Source organism: Macadamia integrifolia, unplaced genomic scaffold (assembly GCF_013358625.1).
Source record: "Macadamia integrifolia cultivar HAES 741 unplaced genomic scaffold, SCU_Mint_v3 scaffold1305, whole genome shotgun sequence".
Taxonomy (NCBI): domain Eukaryota; kingdom Viridiplantae; phylum Streptophyta; class Magnoliopsida; order Proteales; family Proteaceae; genus Macadamia; species Macadamia integrifolia.
The window spans coordinates 79,343-98,169 of NW_024868153.1; the positions used below are offsets into that span (position 1 = coordinate 79,343).

Below are 18,827 nucleotides of genomic sequence, written 5' to 3' on the forward strand. Positions count from 1 at the left end.
GTTTTTGTAGTATGTCTTTGCAACTATGTTGCAACTCCTAGGCTTAGGTGCTTAGTAGAAAGTCTATTATTTTACACTGAAATTTTCAAACTGATTCCAAAACATTTAGTATTGTTGCAGAAAATTCGATTTGTAACTTCATAAAGATAACATGTTTACTAAAGTGTTTTTTTTTTTTTTTTTTTTTTTTGCAACAGGAGCACAAACATTTCCCAATGAAACATATGAATGGGTTAATGTCAAAGATGTTGCAGATGCTCATGTTCTAGCATTTGAGACTCCTTCAGCTAATGGAAGATATATAATAGCCGAGAGAGTTGCTCATTATTCACATATTGTAACAGCTTTGCATGAACTTTATCCAACTTTGCCCCTTCCTGAAAAGTAAGTTTTAAAAATCACTCCCAGAAAATCATCTCTCAATTCGTTAATATCTTTAAGAGCAACAAGGCCATCACTTCTACAACCCTAGGTAACTACTTACATGAAGGATTTTTACATTTTTTTTTTTTTTTTTAGGGTGGGGTTGGGGGGATGAGAAGAAAGATTTTATGTCTCCATTCTTTTTTACTTTTGAGGCAAAAATATTCATGCTATGGACATATCATTCTTACCAGAACTGTGCAAGTTTGGACACTTCTTAAGATCTGGGTAGCTTATTATTCAAACAGGGTCAATACTTTATCAGATCTCTGGAACTTGTTCTATCTTGGGTTATTGTTCTAATGATTTTTTTTTTTTTTTGGCTAACAATGGGTATCCAAGTATTTAGCCTGACTAGTCCTGCGGGCCCATATTGACCCCACAATTGCATGGATCGGGTCATTCCGGGGTTGAACGAGAATCATTCAACTTTCACTGAAAGCATTGAAGAGCACTAAACACCCCCGTGTGAGTGGGCCCAAGGAGGCAAGAGGAGTCGAATTCAGAATTGCACGCTTCCTGAGACGAAGGTCCCTTGCCAACTCGGCTACCCCCTGGGGTTCTAATGATGGTTTACCTATTGAACAATTTAGATTATCAGTGGGGCCATCATTGTCTAGCATGAAAGTGCAATTAACTGTTTGCTTCCTAATATATTTCTATTTCTTTATCATTCCTCTTCCTTCTTCTGTTTTTTGTGGATGGTGGGTTGCATATGCTTTAGAATCAAGCATGTTAACCATTTCCAAGACACAGGTCCTCCCAGAAAAAATGTCCTTGATAATTGTTCTCAATAGCTAAAGTCTAAAAGATTTGTATTCCCTCAGTTGCTCCACCTGGAGCAGATAGAACATACAGAAAGGTTCCTTTGGTCATTCTATCTAAGATTGGGTAGGGTTTCCGTACAACCAATTGCTCCATTGAAGTTGTAGAGAGTATCTTTTCATATTCAGGAGCTCATATGAATTCATTTTGTTTTTTCAGAACCCTATACTTGGGAGCTAACTAGTTTTCAGAATGTGCTGATCTCTCTATTCTTGTCAGGTGCGCGGATGACAAGCCTTACGTGCCAACATACCAAGTATCACAGGAGAAAGCTAGAAGCTTGGGCATCAATTTCATCCCACTGGAGGTGAGCCTGAAGGAAACCGTCGAAAGCTTGAAGGAGAAAGGCTTTGCTTAGTTACTGAAGTTTGATCAATAGAAGTCATACAAATAAAGGACAATAGAGTGGACTAGATAAACTCTCTCTTTTCTAAGTGCTAACAATAAATGAGTTGCTAGAAAATAAAGTTGGTAATGAAAAAGTGTTCAGTATTGATGGTTACATATAATTTTTTAGATTATGTGAATGTGGTCATACATTTTGTATTCCAGTGGTGGTACAGGGTTTGGAAAACAGAATTCATATAGAATTACTTGAGTACCTGACTGCTAAAATGGGTCCAAGGAGAAATGGGATTTAGTTCTAGGAGGGATATGATTTTATCTGGGGTAGAGATTCTCTCTTGCCAGACCCTGCAGTAGAGGAAGCCTCCTGCACTGAGTTACTCTTTTTAGATTTCTGTCCCACCAACAGGGAAACACATCTACAACAGCTATAGATGATAAAAATAACAGACTGTTTCTTATGGGAGATTCCTGTTCATACCCATCTTCTAAGACTTCCTGAGGTTCATCTATTCACATTTTTTTCCTCACTAAAGATCATCAAATATATTAAAGAAAAGTTGGAAAAAAAAAAAAAATCTGGGTATTACAATTATAAGAGGATAGAAGACCCCACCTTTGGCATTGCCATTAGTAGGAAGAAACCTTTTCCCACCCCACTTATGGTTTGGAATTATAGTTTAGGGGTTGCCTGGGATTAATGGGCCTTGGCACAATGGTAAGATTCCTCCATGGTGACCAAGAGACAGCCTATCCACAAAGCAGGGGTAAGGTTGCATACATAATGATCCTCCCCAGACCCCGCAATGGTGGGAGCCTCAAGCATTGGGTACACCCTTCTTTTGGGACTAATGCTATTTACAGAAGCTGATCCACAGGAGTAGAGCATGTGATGCATTAAAGATTTTGAAAGGTGAGCATATGACAGTTTCTAATTTGATCCCAAAATGGTTGATATCATACCAGTTTAGTCTTTCAGCAAGTGTTGAAGTCCCTTTTCAACTTAAAATACTACCCAATTTCATATATTGATTGAACTTCAGTTCAAACCCAGATACATAATTGGTTGGAAGAGCATGTGCAATTGCAATACCAAGGAAAAATGGAAGAATATCAAAATGAAAGGAAAAAATAATCACTGTGAGATGAAGTGAAAAGGGAAGGAAAGTTGTTAGATATGTGATATACAGAAGTAGAAGAAAACAGTTGGGGGTTTTCTGGGCTTAATAGCAGCATCTCATCCACTTCACTTATATGCCAAATCATGAGGCCCTCAAGGCTTTCGCACCATTTTAACAGAAACCCACACTTCGGCTTCCCCTGTATTTTTACACCTCCATTTTGCACCACATCAATCCTAATGCTACATTTGTCTTGTAACATAAAAAAATTGAAAAAAGAGGGAGAAGAGAATGAATTTACATCTTCACAAAGGAGAATAAAGAACCCTTATAACATTCACCAAACTTCATCACTGGTGGAGTATTGACAGTACCAGTAAAAAAATGGAAGTAGTGATCAGTCCAAAAACCTGCCACATCTTAGTTTGGATAGAACCCAAAATTTGTTTATACCCCTAGACCGCTTTCTCATATGTCAAGTTTCAAATCAAATAACGTTTGCCAAGTGATGAAATAAAACTTTGAAAATCCAAGGCTATGTGAGGTTGCATAGTGGTCGGAGTACCATAGGAGTGCATATACATACAAGGAATGTATGTAGATATACAAAGAGTTCTATAGTTGAATTTGAGTAAGAGATTTGGTAAGTGGTATACCCAGACCATCCATTATCTATCCAACTGTAAACTTGCCAAATCATTTTCCATGTGACAAAATTTGAAGACAGACAAAACAAGCTTATCTTGATGTAATTTTTTTCTTTTCGTCTTCCCCTTTCATATTTCCCTTCTTCTTTCTAGCTTATTCATATAAATCAAGAATAAAGAGGAAATTCATTGGAACAGAAATATGAAGTACATTGAATCACAAAATTAGCTTACTTACAACCAATGCTCACTATCTATTTTGTCTCGCTAAACAGTTACACTCTCCAGTCAAGATTGGAGATTATATAGATGAGAGGACTCATTTCACTTTTTCTTTTTAATTAATCCTTCACCATATAGTTTCTTCAAGAATCCTTTAGAGAAGTGCTTAAAATAACTGCTGTAGCCTCCTCCTTCCTCTCCCTCTGCCTCATCAGTCAGCCGTTTAGGATCTGGCTCCTCATCAGACCAGGAGCTACTGTGACCCATCTCATCACGGCTTCTCTTAGCCCCTCTTCCATCTACTATTGATACATTTCCATCCGTATCAACATCGTCTTCTGAAGAAGAATTGTATTGGATCCTCACATGTTCATCTGACTCGGAACACTCTTCATATGGACCAATAGCGAGATAAATCCCACACTTCTTCACTTTGATTGGTTTCTCCATTTCTATTGAAACCTCCACCTCATCTCCAGCCCCCAACAGATTCCCAAACTTGGTAGCTGGTACACAGCCAACCCACATGTGATCTTGAGGGACTGTTAGAATTCCAGCAGCTGTTGGACTGTATCTCCACTTAATACTCTTGGTTTTGTTATTGACATTAAGGAAAGGAGAATCTGCGTCCTCTATGTAAAGTTCTTCTGCCGCATAAATAGTACAAAGAATTAGCTTTTGGATCTTATAATCTGAAAGTGGAGGCACCTCAAAAGAAACTGAAGACCCCAGACTCTGATGGCTGAACCACTCTGGTATTTCACATCCAGGAAGAAAGATGTTGAGCTCACCACCTTTTGGCAATGTCTGTTCCATGGAATTCATGAGGTTTAACAATTTGAGAGAGAGAGAGAGAGAGAGAGAGAGAGAGAGAGAGAGAGAGAACCTGTAGGACCCTCTGCTTAAAAGCATTTGACAAATTGTTGCAACCTTCAAGGTGAATGGATCGAACCAATTCCAATTTCTCCAAGTCTTGAATCTCAACTATTTTGCCACAATTCCTGAGCAACAAGTCTGGCAATTCCTTTAGATTTGATAAATTTGATAATCTTTCCATGGATGTGCAACCTTCTAGGTTCAAGTTCCACACGCTTGATGGAAGTTCCGGAATTGATTGGAGCCTTGTGCAGTGGTATAAATTAAGCTAAACAAGCTGAGAAAGAGCACCAATACTGGATGGTAGGCTAAATAAATTATTATAGCCTAAATCCAATTCAAACAACGATGATAAGTTACCAAGCTCTGGCAAACTTTGCAATGAAGTGCAACCGTCGGTGTACAATGCCTCTAAATTTGATGGAAGCTCTGGAAGTGATTGAAGCATTCTACATTCCTGCAACAGAAGATTCCGGAGACGAGAAAGAGAACTAATGTTGGCAGGCAGGCTACAAAAATTGTTGTAGCCAAGATTTAACTCTTCCAATGAGGATAAAGTCCCAAGTTCACAAGGAATTGCCCCTTCTGATAAATTGCAGTCCTTCAAATTTAGGCATTTTAAGGACCGTAAAAGTGAGAAAGAAGCCGGTAGTATGTTGATGGAATTGAGAGCCTTACTTGCTGAACACCAATATAAGAAGAAAGAATGCCAATAATTATGTTGTGATCCTTTAAACCCACCAATGGATAAGGATTTTAGGTCCTTGAGATGTCCAGTGGAGAAGGGTAGTTGTTTTATAGCGGTTCCATCTGCAAAAAGCTCTTTTAAGCTTCCCATATTTCCCAACTCCTCTGGTAAATTGTCAAGTTTTGAACAACCAGAAAGAGTAAGATTTTCAAGAGATGTCAGACTACAAATGGTGACAGGAAGATCCTTTAGGCTTCTACAATCTTGCAGATTCAGAAAAACAAGTTTGTGCAAATTTCCAATGGACTTGTTAACCTCAACCAAACTGTTGCAATCTTCTAGTATTAACTTTTCAAGATTAGGGAGTCTTGCGAAGTTTGGGTTTGTCTTTAGGAACGTGGAGTGACTAATATTGAGAACTTCCAATTTCCTGAGTAGCTGCAAGAAAAGGAGTGTAAGACCAGTTACTATGACATATAAAACAGATTTAAAGAGTAAAAGAAGATGGAAAGTATAATTACTTTGCTTTCTTCTGAGAATTCTCTGATATTGCTATGTTGCATGTCGAGGAAAACAAGGTTCTCCATATTAAAATTGTTTGGTATTGAGTTTAAGGGAAATCCATGCCAAAAGAGCCATCTCAACTCTTTAGAAAGATGCTTATAGTCTCCTAGAAGGTGTACATAATTGACATGGAGTAGTCTCAATTTGGACATCTCTGCAAATGCTTCAGTATTGAAGTTTACAATTTCTAATTTCGACAAATCTAGGGAAAGTCCTTCAACTGCCTTTGTTCCCTGACAACAAAGAGAATGGGACAAGTACATAAATAAGTTCGCATACCAACACAAAAACATATCAAAAGTGAGAAAAAGCTTCCCTGCCATTATTAGGGAAAAATGGGAATTATTATATTGGATTCGCTTCTCATCCCTGTTCTTCTTTGTATTGTATCAAGGAAACAAGGAAGTGTGAACTTCTAAGTTTCAAGATTTGAAAACAGCCAAATGGATAGGAGAGAAAATGTGAAGGGAAAGGTAAAGATGCAGGTTTTTATTTTTCTTCACATGAATATGTACATACATATAAAAAGGGTCCATCACACTGTTTAGAGTTCTAGTTCAACTATATGGCCATCCAACTATTGGGATTTCCTCTCATTATATCTACACATAAGAGTTTTATTTTACAAAGTATAAAACCTAATCTATATGATTTTGGGGCCTGATTCTCATGAATCTTATGAGGCATACATATGATGCGTTACATTGATGAGTAACCTAAGAAACAACTCTAGATGACCAAATAGGTCTTCAACAAGGTCTTTACTGTTATCTGTTGAACTTTATGTAGTAACATAAAATCAAACATTTATCTCTTACCATGCATTTTGTGAAAACTTCAAACGTCTCTTGACGAAACCACAATCTGCTTCTCTTGCCAGGAATTTCTATGGATTCTTCACGAACAATTTGCCTTCCCATCTCTCGTAGTATGCTATGCATCCAAATCACATTATTTTCAGTGATTTTTATAAGAGATCGATGAATGAGATCATTGATTCCAATTTCTGCAAAGAAACCACAACCCTCTAGTATTCTTATCACATCATCCCTGTTCATTTCAACAAAGAAACATGCAACATCGAGGAATATGTCCTTTTCTGTATCATCTAGCGCATCAAAGCTTATTCGAAGTTTTTCTTGGATTTCGTTATGTTGGATTCCCTTTAATTTCTCTATTGCAGTTCTCCATTCTTTTTAACTTCTGCCCAATAGAAAAGAAACCTTTAGAGCTAATGGGATCCCTCCAACATAATCTACCACTTCAAATGAGATCTTGACATAATCTTCTAAAGGACTTTTTGTTCTAAAGGCATGCCAACTGAAAAGCTGAAGAACCTCATTGGTATTCAGTCCTTCAACCTTATACACTTCATCTGCTTCCAACACATTTAGCAGGTGCTTATCTCGGGTAGTTATGATGATTCTACTTCCTGCACCAAACCAAGCTCGCTTTCTGACTAATGCATTTATTTGATTCAATTCATCAACATCGTCGAGAATGACAAGAACTGTTTTGTATTTTAGTCTTTTCTCAATCAACATGACTCCTCTGTCAACATTATTTATCCTAATGTTCTGTTTCATCAAGATATCAGAAAGAAGTTGTTCTTGCAAACGGACTAAACCATCGGGCTGTTCTGAAGCTTCTCTAACATTTGCAAGAAAGCTACTACCACCAAATCTATGAAAACTCAAATTATAAACAGCCTTAGCAATGGTTGTTTTACCTATTCCACCAACACCACAAATCCCAATAATTCGGATATCACTTGATTCAATACTTAACAACGAATTAACTTTATTCACATGAGAATCCATGCCAACTAAATAAGTATCAAAATCCAACTGCTTTTGATTCAATCTAGCCAAAACTTCTTCAAATATTTTATCGATAAACTTGGAATAATGCCTGCCAAATGCAACATAAGCAAAAGTAAAAGCATGATCAGCATGTAGTCAACAAAGACCCTATGAACTACAGGGATAAGAAGATCATAACAGATTTAGGCCGGATTTGGTATGTTTTCTATTACAAATTAGGATTGATTTTAATAAAATAGTCAACTTATATTTTTTTTCAAGAAATTGAAATTGTTTAGTTGCATCAATCTGAAATTTCAAGAATAAAAGATCCATTTGGTAGTTCAATTTCTGAAAAAATAGATTCTCTATATTTTTTGAGAGAGGCGGTAGCAGTAGTGAGATCCTCAGGAGAAGAAGAAGTGCGGTGTTTTATTTTTAACATGAAATGCTGCTTTGTCCATTAGAATAACCATGTGCTCATTGAAGAGCAATAGTGAATGCAATTTTAATTTAGAAATTGGAAGATTTTCTCACCTATTTCAGAATTTCAGTGAAATTTGATTTCTATGACATTGAAATAAGGTGTAAAAATCAAACCGAACGACTTAAATAGAATTCGTACCAAATCAGACCAAAAGTTCTTGACTAGGAAAGGAACCAAGACCTTGCAGAATTGAAGTGTATTACAATAGGGAGCATCACTTGATTAAATCAATTTCATGTTTAGACTATGATGAAATCACCAAGTGATCCTCTCCCTCTCTCTCTCTCTCTCTCTAGTGAGACAAACAATTTCTATAATCGAGAGGAGATTTCACTGAGGTGGATAAGAGATTACCCATTGGCCACATCTCTTAAATCCCACCCGGACAGATTTGCTGCTTCAGTGAGAGCTTCTCTCCATCTCTGCACCTTCCCTGTCTCCAACTTGAAACTTTCTTCAAATTCTGCAAATGCTTCTGCTAGACTCCCACTCTGTTTTCGAACATCAGATGGGTCCACATCATAAAAGATCGGCAGAGCCGTCTGGCTGACCATTTTCGTGCATTCAAGGATCCTAACTAGCTCATCCAAGTACCATGTGGAACATACATAGTTCATAGAGAAAATAATGATTGCAACCCTTGATTCTTCAATGGCTTTCAACCGTTCAGTGCCGATTTCTCCATTTCTGAAGACGCCTATCTTGGCCTGCACCAGAGCAGTATAGAGTTCGTCCATGAAGCTCTGGTTTGTGTATTCTTCAATGGAAGATATGAACACATCATGAAACCATGAAAGAGAAGATGCCTCTTGGTTCATCATGGAATAAGAAGAAGAAGAAGAACACAAGAGTATGGTTTGTGCTTGATTGATGAGGCTGAAACAGCTAAACCCACAATGATTTTAAGTTCTGAGAAATTGGGATTTGCTGAAGAATCTATGACGTTGCCAATTGTGTGCTTGAAGTGTTGGATAGCATCATCCATTGAGGACTCCATTATTAAAGATCTGAGCAGGAGGAACTGTGGAAATATTCTACATTGACAAATTCCACAATGCAGGATCATTAAAGTCTTTCTTCTCATTTGATTCTCTGTAGGAGGAACCGTTTTGGGTGGAAGACAACAAGCAGGTAAAATTCCAGTGGTCACATCATCATGTGGTGTATAGGATACATTTTATGGACAACTAGAATCTAAGGATTCCAGCGCAATTCAAATTGACCATAAAACAAACTATCGAGAAAATGAAGAGGAAAGATTACGTGACTAACCACATCATGCAAAATCAAGATTTCCTTTACAAAACACGCATACACGAAGCGAGGTAAGGCTGCAAACATTATGACCCTCCCTAGCCTAGAGCATTGGATACATCCTTTTTTTGGGTACAAAACTACCCAAAACAGTTCTACTTCTATGGTAGGAAAACCTCCTCTCTCATCTCCGATTGCTGTGGACAATACCAACATTGACGATGAAGACTCATTCTAGTCTTTGTAACCGCATTCCATTTTGGTTCCAAAAGGGTTGATACCATACCAGTTTTTAGACTTTCAGCTAATGTTGAAGTGCCTTTTCAACTTTTTGGGTCTGAGGGAGTGCACAGTAATGGTCGGAGTACTATAGGTGTGACGACCCGAACCCATGAGGGTGGAAAGGGTGGGGCTCTTTTACCCTTATTCCTGGCTCGGGTCGTCACAATAGGGGTGCATATACATGCGATGAATGTAAATATACAAAGAGTTCTATAGTTGAATTTGAGTAAGAAATTTGACAACTTGTATATCCAGAACATCCAGTATCTATCCAACTATATTGATGCCAATTTTTTTTTTTTCTTTTCCCCCTATTCCCTCCTTAATTCTAGCTTATTCATATAATCATAAACAAAGAGGAAAGTGATTGGAACAGAATATGAAGTAAATCATATCACAAAATAAGCTTAATTACAACCAGTGCTCACTATCTATTTTGTCTTGATAAACAGTTACAATCTTCAGTGAAGGGTAGAGATTATAAAGATTAGATTGCTGGACTCGTTTCACTTTTTCATTTTAACTGATCCTTCACCATATATTTTTTTCAAGAATCCTTTTGGGAAGAGCTTAAAATAACCACTGTAGCCTCCTCCCTCTCCCTCATCAGTCAGCCACTTTGGATCTTGGTCCTCATCAGACCAGGAGCTACTGGGACACATCTCATCACGGATTCTCTTAGCCCCTCTATTATCTACCATTGATATATTTCCATCCGTATCGACATCGTCTTCTGAAGAAGAATTGTATTGGATCCTCACTTGATCATCTGACTCAGAACACTCTTCATATGGACCAATAGCTAGATGGATCCCACACTTCTTCACTTTGATTGGTTTCTCCATTTCTATTGAAACCTCCACCTCATCTCCATCCCCCAACAGATTACCAAACTCGGTAGCTGGTATACATCCAACCCACATGTGATCTTGGGGGACTGTTAGGATTCCAGCAGCTGTTGGACTGTATCTCCACTTAATACTCTTGGTTTTGTTATTGACATTAAGGAAAGGAGAATCCGCAAACTCCTCGTCCTCTGTGTAAAGCTCTTCTGCCACATAAACAGCACAAAGAATTAGCTTTTGGATCTTATAATCTGAAAGTGGAGGCACCTCAAAAGAAACTGAAGACCCCAGACTCGGATGGCTGAACCACTCTGGTATTTCACATCCAGGAAGAAAGATGTTGAGCTCACCACCTTTTGGCAATGTCTGTTCCATGGAATTCATGAGGTTTAACAATTTGAGAGAGAGAGAGAGAGAGAGACAGAGAGAGAACCTGTAGGACATTCTGCTTAAAAGCATTTGACAAATTGTTGCAACCTTCAAGGTGAATGCAATCAACCATTTCCAGTTTCTCCAAGTCTTGAATCTCTACTATCTCGTCACAATTCCTGAGCATCAAGGCTGGCAATTCCTTTAGATTTGACAAATTTGATAATCTGTCCATTGATGTGCAACCTTCTAGGTTCAAGTTCCACACGCTTGACGGAAGTTCTGGAATTGATTGGAGCCTTGTGCAGTGGTCTAATTTAAGGTAAACAAGCTGAGAAAGACCACTGATACTGGATGGTAGGGTCAAAAAATTATTATAGCTTAAATCCAATTCAAACAACGATGATAAGTTACCAAGCTCTGGCAAACTTTGCAATGAAGTGCAACCATTGGTACACAGTCCCTCTAAATTTGATGGGAGCTCTGGAAGTGATTGAAGCATTCTACATTCCCGCAACAGAAGTTTCCGTAGATGAGAAAGAGAACTAATGTTGGCAGGTAGGCTACAAAAATTGTTGTAGCCAAGATCTAACTCTTCTAGAGAGGATAAGGTTCCAAGATCACAAGGAATTGCCCCTTCTGATAAATTGCAGCCCTTCAAAATGAGGGATTTTAAGGAGCGTAAAAGCGAGAAAGAAGCAGGAAGTATGCTGATGGAATTGGGAACCTTACTCTTTGAGCCCCAAGATGAGAAGAAAGAATGCCAAGATTTAGGTGGTGATCCTTTAAACCCACCTATGGATAAGGATTTTAGGTCCTTGAAATGTCCAATGGAGAAGGGTAGTTGTTTTATAGCAGTTCCATCTGCAAGAAGCTCTTTTAAGCTTCCCATATTCCCCAACTCCTCTGGTAACTTGTCAAGTTTTGAGCAACCAGAAAGAGTAAGATTTTCAAGAGATGTCAGATTACAAATGGTGACAGGAAGATTCTTTAGGCTTCTACAATCTTGCAGATTCAGAAAAACAAGTTTGTGCGAATTTCCAATGGACTGGTGAACCTCAGCCAAACTGTTGCAGTCTGCTAGTATTAACTTTACAATATTAGGGAATCTCACGAAGTTTGGGGTTCTCTTTAGGAACGTGGAGTGACTAAGATTGAGAACTTCCAATTTCTTGAGTTGCTGCAAGAAAAGGAGTGTAAGATCAGTTACTATGACATATAAAACAGATTTAAAGAGTAAAAGAAGATGGAAAGTATACTTACTTTGCTTTCTTCTGAGAATTCTCTGATGTTGCTATGTTGCATGTCAAGGAAAACAAGGTTCCCCATATTAAAATTGTTTGGTATTGAGTTTAAGGGAAATCCATGCCAACAGAGCCATCTCAACTCTTTAGAAAGATGCTTATAGTCTCCTAGAAGGTGTACATAATTGACCTGGAGTAGTCTCAATTTGGGCATCTCTGCAAATGCTTCAGTATTGAACTTTACAATTTCTAATTTTGATAAATCTAGGGCAATGCCTTCAACTGCTTTTGTTCCCTGATAACAAAGAGAATAGGACAGTATATAAATAAGAAAGCATACCAACACAAAAACATATCACTAGCGAAAGCTTCCCAGTCCTCAAGGAAAAAGGATAAAGGGGTATTATTATATTTGACTCGCTTCCTATCCCTGTTCTTCTTCCTACCGTGTCAAGGAAACAAGGAAGTGTGAACTTCTACCTTTCAAGATTTGAAAACAGCCAAAGGAATAGGAGCGTAAAATTGATGGGAGAGAGAAGATGTGAGGGGAAAGGTACAGATGTAGATTTCTCTTCACATGGATATGTATATACATACAAACATGCTCCATCACACTGTTCAGTGATTGGTTCAACAATATGGCCCACCAACTGTTGGAAATTTCCGCTCATAATCTCTACACAGAGAAGATTAAAATTTTATAAAGCAAAAAACCTAATCAATATGATTTTGGGGTCCAATTCTCATGCTCATTTCAATCTACAGGGAATACATATGATGGATTTGTTTGATGACTTCACCTAAGAAACAATTCTAGGTGACCGAATGGGTCTTCAACAAGGCAATTTAGTTGGTAGCACAACAGGAGTTCCAATAGAAGTCATCAAATCAATATTTTTTGTTGAGCTTTAAGTAGTAACATAAAATCAAAGATTTGGCTCTTACCATGCATTTGGTTAATACATCAAACGTCTCTTGACGAACCCACAATCTACTTCTCTTGCCAGGAATTTCTATGGATTCTTCACGAACAATTTGCCTTCCCATCTCTCGTAGTACACTATGCATCCAAAGCATATTGTTTTCAGTGATTTCTATAAGAGATCGATGAATGAGATCATTGATTCCAATTTCTGCAAAGAAACCACAACCCTCTAGTATTCTTATCACATCATCTTTGTTCATTTCAACAAAGAAACATGCAACATCAAGGAATATGTCCTTTTCTGTATCATCGAGTGCATCAAAGCTTATTCGAAGTTTTTCTTGGATTTCGTTATGTTGGACTCCCTTTAATTTCTCTATTGCAGTTCTCCATTCCTTTTTACTTCTGCCCAATAGAAAAGAACCCATAACCTTTAGAGCTAATGGGATCCCTCCAACATAATCTACCACTTCAAATGAGATCTTGACATAATCTTCTAAAGGACTTTTTGTTCTAAAGGCATGCCAACTGAAAAGCTGAAGGGCCTCATTGGTATTCAGTCCTTCAACGTTATACACTTCATCTGCTTCCAACACATTTAGCTGGTGCTTATATCGGGTAGTTATGATGATTCTACTTCCTGCACCAAACCAAGCTCGCTTTCTGACTAATGCATTTATTTGATTCAATTCATCAACATCGTCGAGAATGACCAGAACTTTTTTGTATTGTAGTCTTTTCTCAATCAACATGACTCCTCTGTCAACATTATTTATCCTAATGTTCTTTTTCATCAAGATATCAGAAAGAAGTTGTTCTTGCAAACGGACTAAACCATTGGGCTGTTCTGAAGCTTCTCTAACATTTGCAAGAAAGCTACTACCACCAAATCTATGAAAACTCAAATTATAAACAGCCTTAGCAATGGTTGTTTTACCTATTCCACCAACACCACAAATCCCAATAATTCGGATATCACTTGATTCAATACTTAACAACGAATTAACTTTTTCCACATGAGAATCCATGCCAACTAAATAAGTATCAAAATCCAACTGCTTTTGATTCAATCTAGCCAAAACTTCTTCAATTATTTCATCGATAAACTTGGAATAATGCCTGCCAAACGCAACATAAGCAAAAGTAAAAGCATGATCAGCATGTAGTCAACAAAGACCCTATGAACTACAGGGATAAGAAGATCATAACAGATTTAGGCCGGATTTGGTATGTTTTCTAATACAAATTAGGATTGATTTTAATAAAATAGTCGACTTAGATATTTTTTATCAATAAATTGAAATTGTTTAGCTGCATCAATCTGAAATTTCAAGAATAAAAGATCCATTTGGTAGTTCAATTTCTGAAAAAATAGATTCTCTATATTTTTTGAGAGAGGCGGTAGCAGTGGTGAGATCATCAGGAGAAGAAGAAGTGCGGTGTTTTATTTTTAACATGAAATGCTGCTTTGTCAATCAGAATAACCATGTGCTCCTTAAAGAGCAATAGTGAATGCAATTTAAATTTAGAAATTGAAAGAGTTTTTCACCTATTTCAGAATTTCAGTGAAATTTGATTACTATAACATTGAAATAAGGTGTAAAAATCAAACCAAACGACTTGCTAAATAGAAATCGTACCAACTCAGACCAAAAGTTCTTGACTAAGAAAGGAACTAAGACCCTGCATAATTGAAGTGTATTACAATAGGGAGCATCATTTGATTAAATCAATTTCATGTTCAGACTATGATGAAATCGCAAGAAGATTTCACTGAGGTGGATAAGAGATTACCCATTGGCCACATCTCGTAAATCCCACCCGGACAGATTTGCTGCTTCAGTGAGAGCTTCTCTCCATCTCCTCACCTTCCCTGTCTCCAACTTGAAACTTTCTTCAAATTCTGCAAATTCTTGTGCTAGACTCCCACTCTGTTTTCGAACATCGGACGGATCCACATCATAAAAGATCGGCAGAGCGGTCTGGCCGACCATTTTCCTGCAATCAAGGATCCTAACCAGCTCATCCAAGTAACATGTGGAACATACATAGTTCATAGAGAAAATAATGATTGCAACCCTTGATTCTTCAATGGCTTTCAACCGTTCAGTGCCGATTTCTCCATTTCTGAAGGTGCCTATCTTGGCCTGCACCAGAGCAGTATAGAGTTCGTCCATGAAGCTCTGGTTTGTGTATTCTTCAATGGAAGATATGAACACATCATGAAACCATGAAAGAGAAGATGCCTCTTGGTTCATCATGGAATAAGAAGAAGAAGAAGAACACAAGAGTATGGTTTGTGCTTGATTGATGAGGCTGAAACAGCTAAACCCACAATGATTTTAAGTTCTGAGAAATTGGGATTTGCTGAAGAATCTATGACGTTGCCAATTGTGTGCTTGAAGGGTTGGATAGCATTATCCATTGAGGACTCCATTATTAAAGATCTGAGCTGGAGGAACTGTGGAAATATTCTAAATTGACAAATTCCACAATGCAGGATCATTAAAGTCTTTCTTCTCATTTGATTCTCTGTAGGAGGAACCGTTTTGGGTGGAAGACAACAAGCAGGTAAAATTCGGAAGGTGGTCACATCATCATGTGGTGTGTAGGATACATTTTATGGACAACTAGAATCTAAGGATTCCCTCGCAATTCAAATTGACCATAAAAACAAACTTTTATGGAGAAAATGAAGATTTCTATTATGTGATTACCCACATTATGCAAAATAAAGATTCCAATTACAAAACACGCAGACATGAAGCGAGGTAAAGTTGCATACATTATGATCCTCCTTAGACTCCACAATGGTAGGAGCTCAGTACATTGGGTACGTCATTTTTTTTTTTTGTGTACAAAACTACCCAAAACAGTTTTGCTTCTATGGTAGCAAACCCTTTTTTACAGTTTTGCCCCCTCTATCCCCAATCTACCTCTATTCTCTCTCATCTCTGATTGTTGTGGACAATACCAATATCGACAATGAAGACTCATTCTAGTCTTTGTAACTGCATCCCATTTTGGTCCCAAAATGGTTGATACTGTTAGAATAAGGGTTAGTGTGACGCAGGGCAAATTGGGGCTTTCCCCCTTCCACCGACCCTAATGAAAATGGGGCGGCTAGATGGGGAATATACTTGTAAATATTTTATATTTTCTGTTTCGTACTCCTATCATGCCTCTATCATGAGAGTCATGACTCTTATCATGACTCTATCATGATTTTATGTTATAAATAGGGGACTTGTGTGATCAGTTAAAGACACACAAACATTGTCCCATTCTTCTTGTTAACAGATACCATAACAGTTTAAACTTTCAGCAAATGTTAAAGTGCCTTTTCAACTTAGAATACTACCCACTTTCATATATTAGCCTATTAGGTGAACTTCAGTTCACACCCAGTTACCTAATTGGTTGGAGGATCATATGCAATTGCAATACCATGGAAGAATTTCATTAGGAAAATTAATAAGCCCGTGTGAGATGAAGTGAGAAGGGAGACGAAGGCCAGGGAAGGAAAATTGTAAGAGTTGTAATTCACCATAAGTAGAAGAAAGCAGTTGGGGGGTTTTCTAGGCTGCAAATTGAAAAAGGAGGCCGAAGAGAATGAGGTTACATTTTCAACAAAGAGATTACAGAACCCTTAAAACATTCACTAAATTTCATCACAGCTGGAGTATTGATGGTCAACTCTCAAAAAACTAGAAGTAATGATCAGTCCTTGAATATAGCCCAAAAGTCGTGGATGGGTAAACCCCTAGACATCTTATTCATATGTCAAGTTTCATATCAAATAAAGTTTGTCAAGTGATAAAATAAAACTTTGAAAATCCAAAGCTATGAGGGAGTGCACAATTGTGGTCACAGTCTTATAGGCGTGCATATACATGCGATGCATGTAAATATGCAAAGAGCTCTATAGTTGAATTTGAGTAAGAAATTTGACAAGTTGTATATCCAGACCATCCATTATCTATCCAATTGTAAATTGGCACATCATTTTCCACTCGAAAAAATTTGTATAGTCAAGATAACCTTATATTGAAGCCAATTTTTTTCTTTTCTATTTCCTTCCTTCCTTCTAGCTTATTCATATAATCATAAACAAAGAGGAAAGTCATTGGAACAGAATATGAAGTAAATCATATCACAAAATAAGCTTAATTATAACCAGTGCTCACTATCTATTTTGTCTTGATAAACAGTTACAATCTTTATTCAAGTGTAGAGATTATAAAGGTTGGAGGACTCTTTTCACTTTTTCTTTTTAATTGATCCTTCACCATATATTTTTTTCAAGAATCCTTTTGGGAAGAGCTTAAAATAACTACTGTAGCCTCCTCCCTCTCCCTCATCAGTCAGCCACTTTGGATCTTGGTCCTCATCAGACCAGGAGCTACTGGGACACATCTCATCACGGATTCTCTTAGCCCCTCTATTATCTACCATTGATATATTTCCATCCGTATCGACATCGTCTTCTGAAGAAGAATTGTATTGGATCCTCACTTGATCATCTGACTCAGAACACTCTTCATATGGACCAATAGCTAGATGGATCCCACACTTCTTCACTTTGATTGGTTTCTCCATTTCTATTGAAACCTCCACCTCATCTCCATCCCCCAACAGATTACCAAACTCGGTAGCTGGTATACATCCAACCCACATGTGATCTTGGGGGACAGTTAGGATTCCAGCAGCTGTTGGACTGTATCTCCACTTAATACTCTTGGTTTTGTTATTGACATTAAGGAAAGCAGAATCTGCAAACTCCTCGTCCTCTGTGTAAAGCTCTTCTGCCGCATAAACAGCACAAAGAATTAGTTTTTGGATCTTATAATCTGAAAGTGGAGGCACCTCAAAAGACATTGAAGATCCCTGACTCCGATGAATGAACCACTCTGGTATTTCACATCCAGGAAGAAAGATGTTGAGCTCACCACCTTTTGGCAATGCCTGTTCCATGGAATTCATGAGGTTTAACAATTTGAGAGAGAGAGAGAGAGAGAGAGAGCGAGAACCTGTAGGACACTCTGCTTAAAAGCATCTGACAGATTGTTGCACCCTTCAAGGTGAATGGATCGAACCATTTCCAGTTTCTCCAAGTCTTGAATCTCTACTATCTTGTCACAATTCCTGAGCATCAAGTCTGGCAATTCCTTTAGATTTGACAAATTTGATAATCTGTCCATTGATGTGCAACCTTCTAGGTTCAAGTTCCACACGCTTGACGGAAGTTCTGGAATTGATTGGAGCCTTGTACAGTGGTCTAATTTAAGGTAAACAAGCTGAGAAAGACCACTGATACTAGATGGTAGGGTCAAAAAATTATTATAGCCTAAATCCAATTCAAACAATGACGATAAGCTACTAAGATCTGGCAAACTTTGCAATGATGGGCAACCGTCCACATACAATATCTCTAAATTTGATGGAAGCTCCGGAATTGATTGAAGCATTCTGCATTTCCGCAACCGAAGTTTCCGGAGATGAGAAAGATGACTAATGTTGGCAGGTAGGCTACAAAAATTGTTGTAGCCAAGATCTAACTCTTCTAGAGAGGACAAGGTTCCAAGATCACAAGGAATTGCCCCTTCTGATAAATTGCAGCCCTTCAAAATGAGGGATTTTAAGGAGCGTAAAAGCGAGAAAGAAGCAGGAAGTATGCTGATGGAATTGGGAACCTTACTCTTTGAGCCCCAAGATGGGAAGAAAGAATGCCAATATTTAGGTGGTGATCCTTTAAACCCACCTATGGATAAGGATTTTAGGTCCTTGAAATGTCCAATGGAGAAGGGTAGTTGTTTTATAGAAGTTCCATCTGCAAGAAGCTCTTTTAAGCTTCCCATATTCCCCAACTCCTCTGGTAACTTGTCAAGTTTTGAGCAACCAGAAAGAG

At 37.9% G+C, this 18,827-nt stretch overlaps 3 protein-coding genes and 1 long non-coding RNA gene across 5 annotated transcripts; 1 reads left to right on the forward strand and 3 right to left on the reverse strand.

The window, feature by feature from the left end:
* The first annotated feature begins 6 nt into the window (after positions 1-6).
* On the forward strand, positions 7-1,750 carry LOC122063374. Its single transcript, XR_006135315.1, has 2 exons — positions 7-384; positions 1,468-1,750. It is a non-coding gene; the product is annotated as an uncharacterized LOC122063374 (long non-coding RNA).
* A 1,774-nt stretch (positions 1,751-3,524) lies between these two features.
* Positions 3,525-9,636, reverse strand: LOC122063381 (disease resistance protein RPV1-like). The gene is given in 6 exon segments (XM_042627096.1): positions 3,525-4,390; positions 4,470-4,706; positions 4,749-5,585; positions 5,669-6,099; positions 6,505-7,622; positions 8,355-9,636. Coding segments are annotated over 6 exon segments (3,795 nt in total). The 5' UTR covers positions 8,822-9,636; the 3' UTR covers positions 3,525-3,685.
* A 250-nt stretch (positions 9,637-9,886) lies between these two features.
* LOC122063378 (disease resistance protein RPV1-like) lies at positions 9,887-15,671 on the reverse strand. Of its 2 annotated transcripts, none has more exons than XM_042627092.1 (5): positions 14,714-15,663; positions 12,940-14,038; positions 12,014-12,289; positions 10,815-11,930; positions 9,887-10,747 (listed from the first exon to the last, which is right to left on the reverse strand). In XM_042627092.1, the coding sequence occupies exons 1-5, from the start codon at positions 15,178-15,180 to the stop codon at positions 10,043-10,045; spliced, it is 3,663 nt and encodes a 1,220-aa protein (XP_042483026.1). In that variant the 5' UTR covers positions 15,181-15,663; the 3' UTR covers positions 9,887-10,042. The 2 variants fall into 2 exon arrangements, with proteins under 2 accessions (XP_042483026.1, XP_042483027.1); XM_042627093.1 differs by having other exon boundaries at positions 10,344-10,587; positions 14,714-15,671.
* A 1,387-nt stretch (positions 15,672-17,058) lies between these two features.
* LOC122063379 (disease resistance-like protein DSC1) lies at positions 17,059-18,818 on the reverse strand. The gene is made up of 2 exons (XM_042627094.1): positions 17,950-18,818; positions 17,059-17,884 (listed from the first exon to the last, which is right to left on the reverse strand). The coding sequence occupies exons 1-2, from the start codon at positions 18,775-18,777 to the stop codon at positions 17,180-17,182; spliced, it is 1,533 nt and encodes a 510-aa protein (XP_042483028.1). The 5' UTR covers positions 18,778-18,818; the 3' UTR covers positions 17,059-17,179.
* Positions 18,819-18,827: the final 9 nt, after the last annotated feature.

What these genes read in the sequence shown, in the direction of transcription:
- LOC122063379 (XM_042627094.1), bottom strand. Translation starts at nt 18,777, where the DNA reads ATGGGAAGCTTAAAAGAGCTTCTTGCAGATGGAACTTCTATAAAACAA. An exon ending in TTAAGCAGAGTGTCCTACAG is followed by an intron (nt 17,885 to 17,949) that starts GTTCTCGCTCTC and finishes TCCATGGAACAG; the next exon opens with GCATTGCCAAAAGGTGGTGA.
- LOC122063378 (XM_042627092.1), bottom strand. Translation starts at nt 15,180, where the DNA reads ATGATGAACCAAGAGGCATCTTCTCTTTCATGGTTTCATGATGTGTTC. An exon ending in ATGTATTAACCAAATGCATG is followed by an intron (nt 12,290 to 12,939) that starts GTAAGAGCCAAA and finishes CTTTGTTATCAG; the next exon opens with GGAACAAAAGCAGTTGAAGG. An exon ending in AATTCTCAGAAGAAAGCAAA is followed by an intron (nt 11,931 to 12,013) that starts GTAAGTATACTT and finishes CTTTTCTTGCAG; the next exon opens with CAACTCAAGAAATTGGAAGT.